The 20,386-nt window shown below is 50.2% G+C and overlaps 1 protein-coding gene across 3 annotated transcripts in view; it reads left to right on the top strand.

Annotated features, from left to right (window-relative positions):
* The window catches only part of SNX8 (sorting nexin 8), a 42,810-nt gene that overhangs the window by 11,450 nt on the left and 10,974 nt on the right, over positions 1–20,386 (top strand). For all 3 annotated transcript variants that reach the window (XM_046667276.1, XM_046667277.1, XM_046667275.1), the window contains exons 2-6: positions 11,854–12,044; positions 14,509–14,626; positions 16,318–16,439; positions 18,280–18,360; positions 19,690–19,850. In XM_046667276.1, the coding sequence (XP_046523232.1) occupies positions 11,854–12,044; positions 14,509–14,626; positions 16,318–16,439; positions 18,280–18,360; positions 19,690–19,850 (673 nt within the window). The remainder of the gene's footprint in view (positions 1–11,853; positions 12,045–14,508; positions 14,627–16,317; positions 16,440–18,279; positions 18,361–19,689; positions 19,851–20,386) is intronic.

Below are 20,386 nucleotides of genomic sequence, written 5' to 3'. Positions count from 1 at the left end.
GGCGAGACCTTAATGAGGTCTGTCAGTGCGGGGAGGGCGTGAGGTTGCTACCCACCTTGGAAGCAGACCAGGCGCTGAGTAATTTATGTGGCTTCCTGGCCGTGTGAATTAGATTCCTTTTGTTCGGTCAACAAATGTTTATTCCTTTGTTCTGGGCACTGTTCCTGGTCCTCGGGATAGTAATTGTGAACAAAATTAACAAGAAAGCCTGCCATCCTGGAGTTCGCGTTCCGGTAGTGGAGACGGCCAGTATTCAGTAGACGTAATAAGTAAATGGTATACGTCAGAGTGTGGAGGGGGGTGGTGGGGACGCAGGTTGCAGTTGTCACTGAGTAAATGTCATTCAGAGGGATGTTTGCGCCAAGGTTGGAAGGAGGGGAAGGAGTTGGTCTGGCGCGTGTCTGGGGAAGGAGCATCCCAGGCAGAAGAGACAAGAGCGCGAAGGCTCTGAGGCCAGCAGGTGCGTGCTATGCTCAGGGAGCAGCGAGGTGGCCGGTGAGGCTAAAGAGAGATGAGTGAAGGGGACAGGAAGGCAGGGGTGCCTGCTGGCTGAAGAAGGCTAAAAGGACATTTTTGGGGGTAGCGGTGGATTTGAGGAAACCTTGCCTTAAGATCTGTTCTCCTTAGAAAATATTTGCAAATCATAGATCTGACAAGGGGTTAATCTCCAAAATATGTAAAGAACTCACACAACTCAACGACAACCTGGTCAAAAAATGTGCAGAGGATATGAACAGACATTTTTCCAAAGAAGATAAACAGACAACCAAGAGGCACATGAAAAGATGTTCAGCATCCCTAATCATCAGGGAAATGCAGATCAAAACTACAATGAGATATCACCTCACACCCATTAGAACGGCTATAATCACCAAGACAAAAACTAACAGCTGTTGGAGAGGATGTGGAGAAAAGGGAACCCTCACATACTGCTGGTGGGAATGCAAACTGGGAAATCTACTATGGAAAACAGTGTGAAGATTTCTCAAAGAATTGAAAATAGAAATACCATACGACCCAGTTATCCCACTGCTGGGTATTTATCCAAAGAACTTGAAATTGACAATTCAGAGAAACTCATGCACCCCTGTGTTCATGGCAGCACTATTCACAACAGCCAAGATGTGGAAGCAACCCAAGTGCCCATCAACTGACGATTGGATAAAGATGATGTGGTATATATACAGTGGAATACTATTCAGCCATAAAAAAAGACAAAATCGTCCCATTTACAACAACATGGATGGACCTTGAGGGTATTATGTTAAGCAAAATAGGCCAGACAGAAAGACAAACACTGCATGATTTCACTCATGTGGAAGATAAACACACACATGGACAAAGAGAACAGATTAGAGGTTACCGGAGGGGAGGGGTTTGGGGGGTGGGCATAAGGGGTGAAAGGGCACATTTATATCATGACTGACAAATAATGGTGTACAACTGAAATGGCACAATGTTATAAACTATTATGACCTCAATAAAAAAAAAAGATCTGTTCTCCTTAGCAAACAATTGCTGTTCAGATCCTCAGGAAGCTGAAATTTTAGTTTTCTGTTTTTAATGCCACTAGGATACATCCACAGGTTCCCAAGGTGACCACGCTCAGTCTCCAAGGAGGGGTTCTGAGGAAGGTCGGACTCAGTGTGTGTCTGTTAGTGCTGTGGTGTTTATCGTCCATATGGATGTATGAAAGCTGCTCAAGGTAGTGTCCATGAGCAGGAAAAACTGTGGAATTCTTAGCAAAATATTTTGTTAATGAGGATATCCTTCATGCTGTTTATACTAGCACATGACAGTTCACATGAGAAAGACTAAATAGTTGTTAGTTCCGTGCCCAAGATATTGTGCAATCAGTACAGGTAACAGTCTGAATAACTTCCTAGAAATAGGGAACAGTGGTTATAACGTAAGAGGAAAAATCTTTCAAGATATAAAACGGTGAATTTACTGCAGTTATGTTAAAGAGGCGGAGGCCCACCAGAATGGTGAGGGAAAGACAGAAAATACTGTGCTGGCCAGTGTGGGAGGCAGCTGGCACTCCTCCCGATGGGAGTGTAAGTTGGCTTGCTCACTTTGGAAAACTGGAAATATTTACTGAGCTGAATGTATGAAATCCTGGGATCCAGCAATTTCACTCCTGGAATGTGTCCAACAGAAAGGCGTACATGTGTCCACCAAAAGGCCTGTGCTGGCGTGTCTGTAGCAGCATGGGAAGACAGTGGAGACGATGCTGACGCCCAGCAGCCACAGAATGGGTAGCCTGATGTGGCCTGATCCACAGGGGAACCCAGGGCGGTGGAAATGGACCGTCTGCAGTTTCATGCAGTGATGCGGGTGGATCGCGCACATCATGTTCGGTGGAAGGAATCAGACACGGGGAACTCACGGTCTGAGTCCACTTACATAACTTAGAAACAGGCCAAAATAACCTGCGGTGTTAGAAGGCAGCCGTCTCCCTTGGGGAGGAAGTGACCGACAGGGAACTTGGGGGCTGTGGGGAGCTCCTTAGCTCGCATCCCCCTGTCTCTAGGCTGTTGTTACACTCGTGTGCGAATTCACCGACCTGTTCAGTTTTGAGATGTGTACTTTTCTGTACACATGTTCTGTTTCAATATAAAAAGTTTAAAAAGCCAACGGGAAAAGAAAATAATTATACGCATTTATTATGTATCATTCAGTATAAGATTTCTATATACTTTGTGGACATTTATTTGGGAAAAGTGCAAAGACCTGCCCGGAAGTGACAGCCGTCAACTCTGGGACAGTGGCTACTTTGGAACAGGAAAGAGGGGAGGATGGTATACATCTGTCAGATTTTATTAAAGTTTTTTTCAGAAAAAATATGGCATAATGTCACCTTCAGTGACATCTCAGCGATACGTGGGTGCTGATGCTTCCTGCATTTTCATGTGTGTTTGGAATATTTCACACTGGAACAGATGTCAGTGTATTTAAAGGGCATATAAGGGGAAAGGGTGAACGGAAGAAAAACAGCCTTCATAGTGAGTATTTGGGCGGCTAGGAATTTAGGAGGTTTTTGCTCTTACAGAAAATGTGAAAGAGGAATGTGGTCATGTAGACACATGGAAACAGGCTTGCTAGTTGAAGAATCGTTTCTGTGTCATGCGATAACCCTATACGAGCGGGGAGTAACCCGCCAGCTGAATATGGGTGTGTACAGTGTGCCAGGTTAAAGGGATTTTCTTTATTTCAAAATACTGTCATGTTACGTAAAACCAGTTATTAAAAGAAAAATAAACCTTACGGTTAATGAAGTTGAGGCCATGAAAAATTCCTGTTTGAGCTCCCGAGTGAGGGCTGATCCAAGATCTGACAGGGGACGAAGTCCTTTTAGGGAGTGTCCCCCGCAGATAGAGGCCGCTCTGCTTGCTGACGTTTGGGGGGGATCCCTGACGTTCCCTGGCCACGGAGCTGCTGAATTCTTATTTCTGGGGCCAAGGCCGTGATAAGGAGGAGAAAATTTCTGCTTCCATTTCCTGAGAAAAATTTGTTAATTTTGGAATCAACAGAGTAGCCTAGAAAAGCTTTTAATCAAAGGGAGGAACAGTTTCAGGAGCCTGAGAAGGAACATTCATATTGAGAATTGAGGACACCGGCGGACCCCATTTCACATTATTTCGGTGGAAAAGTCCATTCTCCCATCTGATGAGTAAATACAAGCAAGATGGCAGCATTTCGGACCACCCGCTCTTTCCCAAATCTTGGGGCAAGGATCTGTGCATGGCGCTGAATTCCTTCCCTCTGCTTGCCCTGTGACAGTCGTTCTCGGACTGTGGCCCCTGGACCAGCAGCAGCACCTTGTTAGAAATTCAGATTCTTAGGCCTCACCCTGGACTCTGGGGTTGGGGCCCAACAATCTGTGGGTGGTTTTTTAACAAATTTTCTTTCTTTTTTTCGGTGAGGAAGATTGGCCCTGAGCTAACATCTGTTGCTAACCTTCCTCTTTTTGCTTGAGGAAGACTGTCCCAGAGCTAACATCCATGCCAATCTTCCTCTCTTTTGTGTGTGGGATGCCACCACAGCATGGCTTGATGAGCGGTGTGTAGGTACACACCCAGATCCCAACCTCTGAACCCTGGGCCACCGAAGTGGAGCACGTGAATTTAACCACTACGCCACTGGGCTGGCCCCTGTGGGTTTGTTAAATTGTAAAATATACAAGATGTAAAATTTTAAACATTTTTTGGTGTACGTTTCAGGAGCAGTAAGTACATTCACATTGTTGTGCAACGGTCACCACCATCCACCTCCAGAACTTTCTCATCTTCCTAAACTGAAACTTCCTCGTTAAACGCTCACGCCCCTTCTCCCTCCCCCAGCCCCGGCCCCCACCATTCTGCTTCTGTCTCTATGAATTTGCCTGTTGTAGATACCTCATACAAGTGGAATCATACAGGGTTTGTCCTTTTGTGTCCGGCTTATTTCGCTCAGCATCACGTCGTCACTTATCCATCCATGTGGTATTCCTTCGTATGGCTGGGTGACGTTCATTACTTTTGACTTGTGGACAACCAGCTTGGGGAGTCACAGAATCTTGGAGCTGGAGGGACACTAAACGCTGCCCGTTGGCTGTCGCCCTTCGCGTGCTACAGAGAGGCGCAGTCCTTTGCTTGGGGTCACACGGTGCGTTGGTGGCTGGCCTGGAAGTGACGCAGCTCCCCTCGGTGTGCTGGTTTCGGTGACGCCCGTCAGGCCCGTCTTACAGTCGCCCGGGAGCCAGCGGCGTCTCTGTCAGGGTAGCGAGACATCCAAAGAGGAGCAGAGCGTGAGGCTGTTCCCTGTCGCACGTCAGCCCTTGATCTGTGCGCCGCCTGCAGCAGACGGCCCGAACGCATAGTCTCATGGGGAGTATGTTCTAAGTCTTAGTGGATTTCCAGAATCTTTTTGGATTGGAAGGTAATAGATCTGGAAGGCTGGAGAGAGGATTTCCTGAATGTTTTCTAGTTGCTGGTTACTTTCAGCCCTGCTGTCTCATCCAGTTCCCACGGTGGCCTTTTGGGCAAGGCGCTGTTAGCCCCAGGCGTCTTGCCTGCGGCTCCGAGAGCTGCTTCCTTGCCCAGTGTCTCACGGACAGTGAGTGGCATTTCAAGGCCAGCGCTTCCAACTCCAGGTGAACTTGAGCAGTTTTGTGCCAGGAGGGTTGGAGCCGGGAGAGAAGGCTGTTGGAGAGGCCTAGGCGGGGTTGTTGCGGTCTTGATGGTGCAGACGTGATGGCCGGGCCCCGGGGCTGGCATCCTGACCCCATTTTACTGACTATCAGCAGTAAGCTCAGAGTCACTCTTCAGGCCACAGAGCTGGAAAGTGACAGAGACTGGATTTGAACCCACAGCTATCTGAGGTCAAAACCCGTCCTTTGTCCGCAGCTTTTCAGTCCGGGGCCTGGCCGGCCTCTTGTCTCATCTGTTTATCTTTGTGGGGCTGTTAGTGTGCAGTGCATCTTCCAGGCACCGAGCTCGTGGGGCCACTTCAGTTGGTTTAAGAGGGTGTCCATTTGATGAGAGTGTTAAAGTCTTCTCAGTGAACTTGACATTTACTCTCAAACCAGAATCTTCCTCCTGGCATTTCTGCCTTTCCACAGTGTGTGGTCCATCACACGTGGTCCGACACATCACGTGACAAGTCCATCAACTTAAGTGATCTTTTCTCCTTCTTAAATTTTTTCTTTTGAAAATATGGCTGTCTTAGTTTAGTAAATGGATCTTTGGAATCGTAACTTTCTTAGGATTGAAACTTCTCCAGGGGGGTTATTCTCAAGGTGGTTGAGACTGATCGAGAGTGAGAATAGTGTCTTTGATTTAAAATGTGCCTTTTGGGTTCTGTCTTTTAAATTCTCCAGTGATCAGAGTTCAAATTCTTCTGCAGCATGGGATCTTCTCGTGATTATCACTGAGTTTCCATTCTGTCATTTTAATCATCAGGAAAATCATAAAAATCAGTACATGCTTACTAGAGAAAACTTTATCTTATTTAAAAGTTTTAATAGAACCCTTGTGGTGCTCCCCAATGATCTTTCCCCCAGAACTTTTATTTTTCTTCTATCTTCCCATTAAATAGGTATTTTCTAGTGTACCATTTAAATTCCCTTGGTGTTTCAATTCCTGTATTTTTTTTGTTATTTTCATAGTGATTGCCATGTGAGTTACAATGAACATTTCTAATGGTCTAGCGAGGCTTTACACCAGCTCAGTTTCCGTGGTATATAGAAACTTCGCTCCTATACCTGTCTGGCTCCATTCTTTCTCCCTCTTCTGCGCTATCCTCATACAAATTACGTTGGTATAAATTGTACGCCCATCAAAACAGATTCATAATTATTACTTTACACAGGTGTCTTTGAGATCAGCTAGAAAAATAAGTTAAAAATAAAAAGTACAGTTATGCAGGGGCTGGCCCCGTGGCCGAGCAGTTAAGTTCGCGCACTCTGCTGCAGGCGGCCCAGTGTTTCGTTGGCTCAAATCCTGGGCACGGACATGGCACTGCTAATCAAACCACACTGAGGCAGCGTCCCACATGCCACAACTAGAAGGACCCACAACGAAGAATATACAACTATGTACTAGGGGGCTTTGGGGAGAAAAAAGGGAAAAATAAAATCTTAAAAAAAAGTACAGTTATGCTGTCTTTTATATTTGCTAATGTAGTCTCCTGGTGCTCTTTATTTCTTCACGTGGATTCATTTCTTGTAGGGAAGCTCTGCTAGCGAGGAATTCTTTCAGTTTTGGGGAACCTGGGACTGTCTTAATTTCTCCTTCATTTTCGAAGGATAGTTTTGCTGGATGTCGAACTCTTAATTGACCGTTTTGACTTTTGGCACTTTCAATATGTGATCCTTCTGCCTCGTGGCCTCTCTGGTTTCTGATGAGAAGTCAGCTGTTAATCCCATGGAGGATCCTTTGTACCCGACATGTCGCTTCTCTCCTGGTGCTTTCACGATTTTTCTCTTTGTCTTTGTATGGTTTGAACAGTTGAATTATGAGGTGTCTAAGTGGGAATCTCTTTGAGATTATCCTCGTTAGAGTTTTTTGAGGTCTTAGATTATTTAAATCAAATTTGGGAAAATTTTGGGCGTTATTTGTTCAAATATTCTTTCTAACCCTTTCTCCTTGTGGACTCTCATTAGGATTACGTTGCTGTGCTTGGTGGTGTCCCACAGGTGTCTGGGGATCTGTTTGTCTTTCTTCATTCTTTTTTTCTTTCTGTCCCTCAGACTGAAAAACCTCAGTTGGCCTGTCTTCAAGTTTGCTGATTTCCCCTCCCGCTCACTCATATCTGCTGTTGAGTTTTTCATCTCAGATATTGAACTTTTCAACTCCAGAGTTTATCTGGTTCTTTTTCGTAGTTTCTGTCTGTTTATTGACACTCCCTGATGGTGAGATACTCCCTCATTCTCCTCATGCGTTTCCTTAGCTATGAGAGATGGTTCCCTTCCGTTCTTTGAACGTATTGAAAATAGCTGCTTTAAGGTCTTTGTCTGATAAGTTCAATTCTGGGCTTCCTCAAGGACACTTCCGTTGATTGTTTTCTCCTCCTGTCTTTGGCTACACTTCCTTGTTTCTTTGCATGTCTTATAAACTTTTGTTGAAAACTGTACAATTTAAACAATATAATGTGGCAACTCTGGAAATAAGTTTCCCCCCCCAGTCCACCAGAGTGTTGTTGCTGTTTGTCATTGTGTGTTTGCTGTTTGTTTAATGACTTTTCTGGACTAATTCTGTAAAGTCTCTTGAATGAGTTTCTTGTGGTTGCTGTAACAAAGAACCACAAATTGCGGGGCTTAAAACAGCATAAACTTATTGCCTCACGGTTCTGGGGCCAGAAGTCTGAAATCCAGGTGGCAGCTCCCTCTGAGACCTGCAGCGGAGGATCCTTCCTGCCTCTTCCGGCTTCTGGCAGGGGCTGTCAGTCCTCCATGCGTCTGGTTTGCACCTGCAGCTCTTCAGTCTCTGCCTCTGCTGTCAGGTGGCCTCCCCATGTGTCTGTGTCTTCCTGTGGTCTTCTCCTCTTCTTGTAAGAACTCCAGTCACATTGGATCAAGGGCCCGCCCTACCCCAGTATGACCTCATTTTAACTTATTATTACATCAATATATGTACCCTGGGGTGCCACAAACCTTTAGTCTGTTTCTAGGTTCTGAAAAAGCTGATTCTGATGACTTTTGCCAGCGTTGTCATTGTTTTGTGGAGGAGAGGATTTTTGGTGTCCTCACTCTGCCATTCTTACTGATGTCACCTACCTTTTATGTTTAAAGGGTTTATAAAGGTATCATTTACATACCACACAAGTCACTCATTTACAGTGTAAAATATGATGGTTTTTAGTATATTTACAGAGTTGTGCAGCCATCACCATAATCAATTTTGGAGCACTTTATCACCTCCCAAAGAAACCCCTTATTCTTCAGCAGTCACTCCCCATTCCCTCCCAGCCCTAGGCAAGCGCTGATCTCCTTTCTGTTTCTATGAGTTTGCCTCTTCTGGATGTTTCATGTAGATGGGCTCATCCCACACCTGGTCTTTTATGACTGGCCTCTTTTGCTCAGCATCATGTTTTCAAGGTTCATCTGTGTTGTAGCATGAATCTGTGCTTCATTCCTTTTGTTGTTGTTGTTGAGGAAGATTGCCCTGAGCTAACATCTGCTGCCGATCCTCCTCTTTTTGCTGAGGAAGACTGGCCCTGAGCTGATATCCGTGCCCATCCTCTATTTTATGTGGGACACCTGCCACAACATGGCTTGACGAGCAGTGTGTAGGTCCGCACCCGGGATCCAGACTAGCAAATTCTGGGCCGCCGTAGTGGAATGTGCAAACTTAACCACTGTGCCACGGGGCCGGCCTGCCTCATTCCCTTTTATGGCTGAATAATACTCCATTGTATGGATGGACCACTTTATCTATCCATTCATCAGATGATGCACATTTGGGTTCTTCTGCTCTTTGGCTCATAAATAACATTGCTGTGGACGTTTGTACAGGTCTTTGTGTGGATGTGCGTTTTCATTTCTCTCGCATATATACCGAGGAGTAGAATTGCTGGGTCATCCAGTAACTACTTCTAACATTCTGAGAAACTGCCAGATCGTTTTTGAAAGCAGCTGCACCACTGACACACCTACCAGCATATGTGAGCGTTTTCCATATCCGCACCAATGCTCCTTAGAGTCTCTTTTTTCTTTTTTAAATCAGAGCCTGCATAGCGAGCAGTGTCTTACTGTGGCTGTGATTTGCATTTCCATGACCGGTAATGATGCTGAGCATCTTGTCATGTGCTTACTGGCCATTTGTGTGTCTTTGGAAAAATGTCTATGCAAATCCTTAGCCCATTTTTAAATTGGTTTGTCTCTTTTTACCGAGTTGTAAGAGTTCTTTATATTTTCCAGATCAAGTCCCTTACCATATATACAATTTGCAAATATTTTCTCTGGTAAAAGTCTTTTTCCCCTGTTACCTTTTTAGCTTTAGTATTTCCTGTTTTTCCGCATATTCTGTGGTCTAGTTAAATAAGACTTTGCTTTTCCCCAGAGATGCTCTGTTTTTCACTCCTGAAAATACAGTAAGTGTCAGTAAACATTCCTTCAGCGAATGCTCCTTGAGCCCCTCCCTTGGCTGGACTCCCAAGCAGCCGGCACGTGTCTGAGAGTGGAGCCGGGTAGCCTGCCCTCTTGGAGGTGGCGTGCTGGGGCTGTGTCCTGGCCTCCTCCTCTGGCTCCCAGGGTGCCGGTAAAGTTATCACGGCCGATTCCCATCCTCCCAGAGCTCGGATATTTTTGGATGTGCCTGGCAGGGGTGGACGCTCAGGAGCTGTTTGCGGAGTGGATGGATGAATGAGCGAGCTCAGTGCTCGGTCTCATTCATCACTGTATTCCCTGGAGTGTGTTTAAGAGACGCCGGGGCTCACTGAGGATACATGTGGTCCCTAAGGAGATTGCAACACAGTTTCAGGGCCATCAGAAGATTTCTACACGGAAAGGGGCTGGGTTCTTGGGATGACTTGGGAGAATGGTACCCTTCAGAGCTGTGGTCTCCATGCACTTTTTGGCCATTAAGGTATTGGGGACTCCTAAGACACACACACACTTGCACACATATGCACATACACACCCCCTCTGACACACACACTCATATACAGTCAGACACATATGGACACACTCATGCACGTGCACACATACACACAGATTCACACATACACACATATGCACACTTATACACACCCCTCATATATACAAATACTCAGACACATATGTACACACTCATGAACATATATCCTCATACACTCACACACTTATACACAATACCCCCCATATACACATGTACTCCTATACACACATTCACGCACATGCACACACATACGCACACTCATGCACACGTGCTGCCCTACTACTGCATTAGGTACGTTGTAATAATGCCACAAGAGTATAAAGTAGAAAGGCGGAGAGAGAAAATACAACTAGGATGGCTAGTGTTTCCTTCCTGCACCCCGTGACCTGTGTGACCCGGGCCCGGTGCCTTTACCTGGGAGCTCGCTGCTCTCGAGCGCATAATACTTAGTTTTTGGGTGTAGTTTTTATGAGGTCCTTGGGGATTTCCAAATAAATGTTAAGGCTTTAGTTTATTTTCTTTCTTAAGCTTTCAGGTCAGTTAAAGGCAGCTACATTTTAAATCCTAAAATGCTGAGTAATTTCACAGGTGAAAATAATCTAGTCATTAATTTTGTCTTAGAATGTAGACCAAAATCTTGCCTCGAAGAATTACTTTAAGGAATAAATCATAAAAAGTGATCCAACCAGATTGTGGAAAATTTGGAAAATAGAGAAAAGAAACGTGCAGTTTGTTGTCCTTATTTATAGCAATGTTAATTGAAAGAAGACCTTTTTTCCCCTGTAGGATACTTTAACTTTATTTTTATTTATTTATTTTTTTTGCTGGGGAAGATTGTCCCTGAGCTAACATCCGTGCCGCTCTTCCTCTACTGTGTGTGTGGGTCGCTGCCACAACATGGCTGACGAGTGCTGTAGGTTCTCACCCAGGATTGGAACCTGCGACCCTGGGCTGCCAAAGCAGAGTGCGCTACACTTAACCACTAGGTCATGGGGTCGGCCCCAACCTTATTATTTTTTTTTGTCTGTAAAGAACTTCTTTTTTCTCTCTGAGGTTCTAAAACTCAGTACTCAAAACCAAATGACTGTCTAATGTGATTTCTTTGTTTGCAGGTTGTTAGGCTTAAAATCTCTCTGTCTTTGCTGCTCCGTGAATGATACGTGGGTGACTCTTATCTACAAGGAAGCTGAAGTTTTAGGCCTTAATTCTTTCATTTGTATGGTCAGGATTCCTAGCTCTAAGTAAGCACATAGGTTTTTTTTTTTTTTTTTTTTTTACCAATTAGAGTGATTGCTTTGGCCTGTGGAAACGATATGCGTTAATTCTAGAAACGCCAGGACATGTGCACAATAAGATGGCCAGTTTCTTTTGTTTTAATCTCTTTTCTGGACTCTAGAGAAAAGGAGGACTCTTTTTTGCACATAGATTATGAACAGTTCACTTCTCTTTCTTTCCCCAAGTTGAAAGCTGATTTGACTGGTCCTAGAAACGTGGGTGTGCTGATTCACAGGCAGGTGGACGCCTCTGGCGTGGTGATTGGTGTGAGCAGGACGTGCCCCGGGCATCAGCTCCGCAGTCTGAATGAATAAGTGTGACCTGGCGAGCCTGGGCTTTGGCTGGGGACGTGGCCAGAGTCCACGTGCTGAGCCCGCACCAAGCGGAGGGAGGAGAGCCGGTGGGAGCCTGCACTTTCGGAGCAGCCGTTTTCATTGGGCGTTGGCCTTCTCTCCTCCAGACTTGCCTGTGCCTCAGGTCTGCGAGCGCAGGGACCCAGACCCCAGCCGAATGCAGATGCCTCAGGGGAACCCGCTGCTGCTGTCTCACACCCTGCAGGAGCTGCTGGCCAGGGACACCGTGCAGGTGGAGCTCATTCCCGAGAAGAAGGGTCTTTTCCTGAAGCACGTGGAGTATGAGGTTTCCAGCCAGGTACTGGGCGCGCTGTCCGGGAGAGGGGCCGGTCTGGGGCAGCAGTGGTATGAGGGGAGAAGGGCCGGAGGGAGACAGACAGTCAGTGTGCCCGGCTCAAAGGTAGGACCCCGAACTGGATGGCGGGGAGCCACGCTGCCCAGCAGGCTTTCCACAGTGTGTGCGTCCCTGCGTCTTGCTCTGCTCAGCCCTGCCCTTGGTGCAGCCCGCCCTCTCCAGCCCTGTGCTCTGGGACGCTGCTGCCCGGGGAGCTCACACAGGTGGTCTGCAGAGTGCAAACCCCGGACACGGGCCAGCCAGGGGGTGGTTTCGCAATATCGGGATATCCCCGAGGATTGGAATGTGGATCCCATAGAATAATGGACTCTGAATCCCCTTTAATAATGCTCTTCCCTGTTAGGGGCACCCCGATGCCCGAGGTGATCAGATGCCAGATGCCTGGTGCAGGGTCGGCCCGTGCCCGCGTAGAGCCCTGTGGCATCAGCAGCATTGACCTTTCTGTCCTTTTGTCCATCATCTTTCTGTATCTTGGTTCAGTTAGAATAAACTTTGATGGGAGTTTTTATTCTTTATCCTGGGGATTAAGTAATTGATGAACCAAGAACATCCCTGGGCTGTGTTTGTGGGGGCTTCTCCAGGTCGGAGTGGGGGCCCCTGCCAGTGTGGGAGCCGTTCTGGTTACGTGCTCACGGCCAGGGCTGTGGTTGGAAAAGTCTCCTAGTTGTCACCCCAGGTCAAGAGTTCATGGGCGGTCCCCCATCAGGCTGTTGGCTGTGTCCTGTGAGACTCCGGAATCACAGGGTAGTTGTTTCATTGTGTTTTAAAGCCGCAGTGACAAAAGCCTGCGACACTTGTCAGTGCCGCTCCCAAGGGAGGAAGGCAGAGGTCAGCGAGGGGAGGCCCTTCCTGGGGTTGTTGCAAGGACGGCGTGGCTGTCTGTCCCCGCCGTGGGTCTCGGCCTTGTCGGCTGCTTTCGGCGGTGGTGAGAACCAGCCATGGTGCTGGAGGCACCACCTCGCCTTCTGGGGCCTCATCCCGGAGTCAGGTGGCTCCGAGCATTAGAGAAGCTGCTCTTCCAGCGCACCAGCAGCCGGCCTTGTTTTCCATCTGGTTACACTGCTTGTTTCTTAAGTAAAGTGATTGCCTCATAGTGAGCGTTTTTATAAGGAGGTAATTTTGCCTGGTTACCTCCTGAAATGTGTGTGAAGGGTTCAGCCTGTGAAGGTTCGCACAGTGGGGCAAGCCTTCTGGGCCATGGGTGTTCTCTGGGTGTGCACCCTGCTCACCGTCCTTGCTGGAGTCTGGAGGAAGTACAAACGTGGCGTGAAGCCTAGGGTCACCTAGAAGAGAGGTGGACACGTCTGACTTCATAGCTTTTCTTCATATAGCGCATTTAACTCTTCTATAGACTTTTTTTGGGGAGTAGTTTCAGGTTCTCAGCAACACTGAGCAAAGGAACTGAGGCTTCCCACGTGCTGCCTACCCCTACGCAGGCACAGCCTCCCCCACTGTCAGCACCGCGCACCCGATGGTGCATTTGTCAGGACCGAGGAGCCCACGTGGACACGTTAGAATCACTGGAAGGCCACGGTCTCCGCTGGGCTCCCTCTTGGTGTTGCATGGTCCATGGGTTTGGACAAATGTACAGTGACGTGTGTCACCATTATGGTCTCACACAGAGCAGTTTCACTGCCCTACAGACCCCCTGTGTTGGCTGCTCATCCCTCCCTCCCACAAGCCCTGATCTTTTACGGTGTCATAGTTGTCCCTTTTCCAGGGTGTCGTAGGGTTGGAACCACACATAAGTAGCCGTCTCAGGTCGGCTTCTTCCCCTCAGCGATCTCATTAGTAATCCGTGTAGCGCATTGAACTTCAAGGGGAGCGTCCATGCGCATTTCTTGTGTGACTCTCATCTGGACCCAGGTGAGGGTGCTCCTGAGTAGGATGCTGACCTGGTGGAGGCTGCAGGTTTGTCACCGTGGGGTACAGGGTGGCATTGGTGGGCAGTCTGGTTGAGTCCTGTGTCTGCTCTGTGTCCGTCTCCCTGTCCAGCGTTCGCTCTGCTTGTGGACTGCTGGGCCTGTGTCAGGAGGCAGCGGGCCGCGTGTCGGCGTTACTGGAAGGTGCACGCGGAGGACATCCCCTAAGATGGAGTAAAGGATGCCTCCTCCTTCCGTGCTACCTTTTGAGGGTGGGATGGATGCCCAGCTTAGCAGCGGAAATCGGTCTTTCAGAAGATCGGAAGAATAGTTAAAAACGAAATTAGAGCTACGCAGCGCTTAGCGGCCGTGTTACCGAATGTTAAGGAAGCACGGCATTTCTCCTGGTCAAGGTCTGCTGAGAAGAGGTGAGGAGTTCAGTCGCGTTATCTCTGTGGGTTCTGTTTCGTGGCAGGGAGAGAAGTTAAGGGAAATAGCGAGGCGTGTGTCCGATGTGGGATCTGAGCGCGGCCCTGTCCTTGCAGCGCTTCCAGTCCTCCGTGTACAGACGGTACAACGACTTCGTCGTCTTCCACGAGATGCTGCTGCACAAGTTCCCCTACCGCATGGTGCCTGCCCTGCCGCCCAAGAGGATGCTGGGAGGTAAAGCCGGTTTGCGGCAGAGGGGCACCGAGGCCTGGCTGGGTGATGGACGCCACTCTCTGCTCCCGGTGGGGGGGGGCCGTCTGCCGCGCAGGCTGGGATGGCGGTAGGGCTGCAGTGCAGCACCAGCCTCTCGGTACTCTCGGGTCGCTGCTGCCTGCGGCTGAGGCCCCAGGTCTGGCCTGCGGAGGGGGACGTCACCTGGTACCCTTGGCCTACATGAGCCTTCTGCTCGGTGACTGACACGTAGGGAGGTGCCCTGCTGTGCACGGGAGAGCGTGCGGACCCCAATTCTCCTTCCAGAGGGCAGTGGCCAGGACGTGCCAGGGCTCCTGGGTGGGGGGCCAGGAGCGCTGTGGGTTTTGCCCGCTCGTGCACAGTGGTGCGAACTAAGCAGCGGGTCCCACCACAGTACTAGCTGGTCCCCTGGAGGAGAGCAGAGTAAATGTAAGATAGGCGATCTCATCTGCATCTTAAAGGAGATAAAAAAAGACAGCACAGAAGCAGCTGCCTCATTTTCATTGCGTCACCTGCAGTTACCTGGGGCCAGGTGAGAGGTCACAGGTAGCTCAGGCCCCTTGGACTGGCCTGTATCTCCCAGTTCCAGAGCGCAGGGGGATGGCGGTGCCTTCTCTGGGGTCTCACCGATCCTCCCACAGCCCTTTTCTCAAATTCTGAATAAAACTCCATGAGAAGGCGAGTGCCCAAAGCTGACTGGTTGGTTTTCTGCCATTTTCCCAGTGATCCTACAGTAACTGTGCTCGAATGGGGAGATAGCTTGAGGTTTAATACAGTGGGCCAGTTTTCAGCATTCTCACATCTCTTAACGTTGCACATCAGCACTCTTGCCTCCCCCTGGTCCGGGACCAGCTCAGCATCTGATGATGTTGTTTTCCTCCCCCCTCCCTGCCCCGTCCCTCTGCCCCGGAGGGAGGGGGAGGATGCCAAGGGTGGTGAGAGTGAGAGCACAAGTGCGTTGGGAGTCAGGGGAGGGCTCACCATGCTTCCCAGGCCATTCAGCGCAGTTACTGTCAGGGCCCTGGAAACACGCACCCGGAGGCATGGTGCTGTGGTTCAGCGGGTGTGAAAGAAAGCACGGCCTTCTGGAAGGGTTGCTGTGGCCTTGAGTGGGGAGGGAACCTCATCCTGCTGTACTTTTCAGGGTCTTAAAAATATTTTAAATACTACTTCTATTTGTGGTCAGATTTAAGTCCCCTTAATTCATCAATTTCCACTTTTACTTTTTTTTCCCCTGAAGAGAAAAGGTGTAACCTGAATGAAAGCAAGTAATGATTGGATCCATTACAGAGTTACAAGTGATGTCCACAGGGAAACGGGGTTGAATTAATGCACGAGTGTAGTAAAACCCACTTGTTCATAGAGAGAAGTTCCAGAAGGGATTATAGGAGACGTCTTTAATTTAGATGATCGAAGTGGGGAGGTCTGATACCACTGATTGAGATGAAGGGGACCTGTGGTTTTTCTGCGCCTGAGTGTTTGTGGGGGGCAGGGCGGGGGGCGGGGGCTCTGTGACTCCCTGTCCAGGCCCCTCGCTGGCTGTGTGGCACGCTCCGGGCTCCTCTCCTGAGACGCTCTGACGACCCTGGGTGTGAGCTGAGCCAGAGAGTGCGGTCACCCCGGGAGAGGGTCATGCCCGGGCCCTGCTTGGTGACGCCGTGTCCTGTCTTCAGCTGACAGGGAGTTCATCGAGGCCCGGAGGCGGGCACTGAAGCGCTTCATCAACCTAGTGGCCCGGCACCCCCCCTTCTCCGAGGACGTGGTCCTCAAGTTGTTCCTGTCCTTCAGCGGTCCTGTGAGTACATTTGGGGCTGTGCGCACGTGGTTCGCATGGCGGGTCCTGCTGTTCCTGTGCTCTTGATTCATTCTTAAGGTTGCTTTTGTGCTCTTGCTCTCCCCTGGCCTCATTTCCCCCGACTGGGCGCCCTGACGGACTCTGCTGCACACCTGACCGCCGTAGACAGGATTTATTTCCTTCCCACATAGCGGGTTGAGTGTGACTTTAGAGGCGTCCCTGGCTTTGACTTTGCAGGATTCGGGGCGTCCACGTGGAGGTGCTGGGCTCTCGGGGCGGTCTCTGGGGGACTTGAGCCTGGTACACAGGAGGCTGTATGGTTTGAGGGTGTACGGCCGTGCTGGAGACTCCAGATGCACATAAGTGTTTACTTAAAATAACGGCCATGTGGACTAAGGAGCAGAGGAGGAGCCGAGCCTCCGCCCCAGCCGCATAGGGGAGGCTGCGTTCTGGAAGTCATCTCTGCGCGTCCAGCGACCCCAGCTAGAAAGCAGAGCGGCAGTTTCCTCTCCGCCCTGCTGCTGCGCAGCCTCGATGGGTCAGGACGCCGAGGCAGAGCCCTTGTCGCCGGCCGAGGAGGAAGACTGCCTGGCAGGCCGCCTGGCCCCCGGCCTCCGCTCTTCCTTCCCGTGGGAGGAGAGGTTTGCCCGAGGGGCCTTCTCACGGTGGCAGGGAGGGCGGGCTCCAACGAGGACGCTTGCCGGTGGAGGGCGTGTGTCCCCATCTCTGCTGTTGGAGGGAGCCCTTCTTGAGCAGGGACTTGGGGGCTGAGCACCTGCCCTCATTGCTGCTGCGGAAAGATGCGGGACTCGAGCAGCCGAGGTGGGGACAGTGCCAGCTGCCTCCGTGTCTCGCTTCCTAGTGGCAGAAGGGGCCTCTGACCCCCAGGGAAGGCTGGGGGTTTTCTCTCCGTGATGCCCCGGGGTACCCATTGTCACTGTCCCTCATGGCGGAGCCATGCCAGACTTCAGTGAATGCTTGCTATGACCTTCTGCCCTTGAGCTGGGAGCAGGGGTCTTTTGAACCCCCGGGGTGGACAGGTTCCTTTAGAACAGGGGTCTTTAGTGCCAGAAGAGGAATGTGGTCGGACAAGGGAGCTGCACTCGGCTCAGGACACAGCAAGGGGAGGCAGGAGGGTGTGGTCGGGCACAGAGCCCACGCTGCCCCTGCTCTGGGGGTGTTAGCTCTGCTGACCTCTGCCTTTACACAGATGGGGTGTCCCCGGAAACTCCTGACTCCATTTTCTCTTTTGGTAAAATGAGAAAACTGGGACAGATGATTATTAAAGCATGGCTGCATTTTAGAATTCCTCCACCCGTCCACACATGGCTGCACGTGAGCATCTCTGCCCGTGTGTCCCCTGGCCTTGGTGCGCCTTATCGTATGGCATGGCTTTGCTGGGGGCCTGTTTTTGGAAGGCAGGCTTCGGTGCCAGGGCTTGGGCCCTGACGGTCGCCCGTCAGCTCTCCCGGGGTTCTGGGGGCCCGGTCCTTGAGTCGACTCACAGGAAGGAGGAGACCTCAGCTTCCGGCTCTGGGGATCTAGTGACTGGTCTGTGGGCGGAGTGAGTGTTTTCTGGAGGGAGACCTCTGCTCCAGAGCTGCTGGCTTTGCAGTCCTCTTACCAAGTCAGGCTCCCCTGTCCTTGGAGGACCACCTAAGGTTGAAGGTCGATGGAAAAAAAACCACAGAGGAGACAGTGAAGAGGTTTGGGAATACTTACATAAGGGCAACAGTGCAAATGTTTCTCTTGGGGAAGGACCGCCTTTTAGCGACTTCCCTGGGCTCACCGCCTCCTGGGCGGCCATCGAGGGTGAGCTTGTGTCTGTTTCCTCTTGCAGGACGTGCAGAACAAGTTAAAGGAGTCGGCACAGCTGGTGGGAGATGAGTTCATGAATTGCAAGCTGGCTACTCGAGCCAAGGTATTTTCCTCACTTTGGTGGTGACTTCTCTGAGCCGGAGCGATGGCAGTTTTAACAAGTGCTAATGCTTATTTGCCTCCACCGTGTGCCAGCGATCATGCTGAGATGCATGGCCTGTTTTTCTCATTCAACCGTCCCTTCAGCTGCTCTGAAACATAGTGGGTGTCACACCCTTGTCACAGGGGAGGAAACAGGCTCGGAGAGGCTGCCGTTTGCCGAGGTCCCATCCTTCTAAGAAGCAGAGCCTGGATGGACTGGGCACTGTCTGACCCAGGGCCCGCCAGGCTCTTGCACCGTGTCCCGAGGTGTGTGCGATGCAGGTGGACATACGCTCGGTCCCCAGCTTTTCAGATTGCACAGGATTGATTGTTGCATTGGTTTGTTTTTTTTTCCCCCGCTGAGGAAGATTTGCCCTGAGCTGACACCTGTGTCATTCTTCCTCTGTTTTTGAGTATGTGGGCCCTTGAAGCAGACCACGCCTAACTTGCTACTAGGCCACCGGGGCTGGCCCTGCACTGGTTTGTTTTAGAATTTAGTTAATCTGCTCTTTTTCTAAGAAAGAGGAAGGTAGCTATTTCGTAGTTTTTTTTTCTTTCTTTAACTGCTTCTCTACAAAAATGCAGACTCTTTTAGCTTCATTTTATTCCCTAAGCTTTCTGCTTTCTAATTTTTTTTAAAGATTTTTTTATTTTTTTTCCTTTTTCTCCCCAAAGCCCCCGGTACACAGTTGTAAATTCTTCGTTGTGGGTCCTTCTAGTTGTGGCGTGTGGGACGCTGCCTCAGCGTGGTTTGATGAGCAGTGCCATGTCCGCACCCAGGATCAGAACCAACGAAACACTGGGCCGCCTGCAGCGGAGCGCGCGAACTTAACCACTCGGCCACGGGGCCAGCCCCTCTGTTTTCTAATATTAATAGGTAGTTAATGTTAGAGCTGATAGAAAGCTGTTCTTGGGAACAAGGAGTACGGGAGGCCTTCTCCTCACGTGGAGAATCAGCACTTTACATTCATCATTTTGGGCTTGAAGATTATCGTTTGAGTGTTTCTTGACACGACCTCCAGTTTGATCCAATTTCAGTGGACATTAGAGACAGAACCTCCCGGGAGCCTTAGCGCTGGTGGTGTACCGTGATTAGACGGGGAGGGCGGTCCCCTGCAGGCGCTGGGGAAGAGGAGTGGGCCACAGCTGGCCTCTGCGTGACCCGGGCTTGGGAGTCTGGGCTCACTGGGCGGCTGCGTCGGATGGAGTTGCTTCATCTCCTGTCGGCCACCCCTTCTGAAAGGCGTCTCCCGTCTGGTAGTCCACGGCCCCTCTCTGCTTGCCCTGCCAGGACTTCCTCCCGGCCGACATCCAGACGCAGTTCGCCATCAGCCGGGAGCTCATCCGCAACATCTACAACAGCTTTTACAAGCTGCGCGACCGGGCTGAGCGCATCGCGTCGCGGGCCATCGACAACGCTGCTGACCTGCTCATATTCGGGAAGGAGCTGAGGCAGGTGACCCTGTCAGGCTCTGCCGGGGGTGGGTGCCGGGGGTTTTGTAGATTTCGGTGGCAGACTTGGAGGAGGAGGTGCATTTACCTTGATAACCCTCCTTCTGACCCGGTTCACTCCAAAAGGGGAAGGAGAGGGTGGGGGAAGTGGGAGAGCATATTTCGAAGAAAAAAGGTGGAGAATTTAGGCAGAGAAATGTGAATTCCCAAACACGTGAGTGCTTGCCAGTTCCTCAGGGTATTTTGCCCGTTGTTGAGATTAGACTTTAAAGAAGGTGCGTCTGACTTGGTAAAGGGCGCCGTGGGCTGCGGATGCCTCCTCCAGCCCGGGGGCAGGACCTTCCTTGGGCCAGGGCTCTGCCCCTCAGCCGCCTCTGGAACCGCCCCCCCAGACCTGCCCCTGCACACATGTCGCCGGGGGTCTTGTTGAAGAGTTGGTTGAGCAGGTCTGGGGGGGTGGGGGGGCACGGACCCTGCCTTTCTGTCAGCCTCCCAGCTTCCCCATGGACCACTCTGAGTGGCGAGGGTCTCGCTGG

The sequence above is a fragment of the Equus quagga genome, chromosome 7 (assembly GCF_021613505.1).
Source record: "Equus quagga isolate Etosha38 chromosome 7, UCLA_HA_Equagga_1.0, whole genome shotgun sequence".
Classification (NCBI taxonomy): domain Eukaryota; kingdom Metazoa; phylum Chordata; class Mammalia; order Perissodactyla; family Equidae; genus Equus; species Equus quagga.
This window is presented reverse-complemented; position numbering and strand designations above follow the sequence as displayed.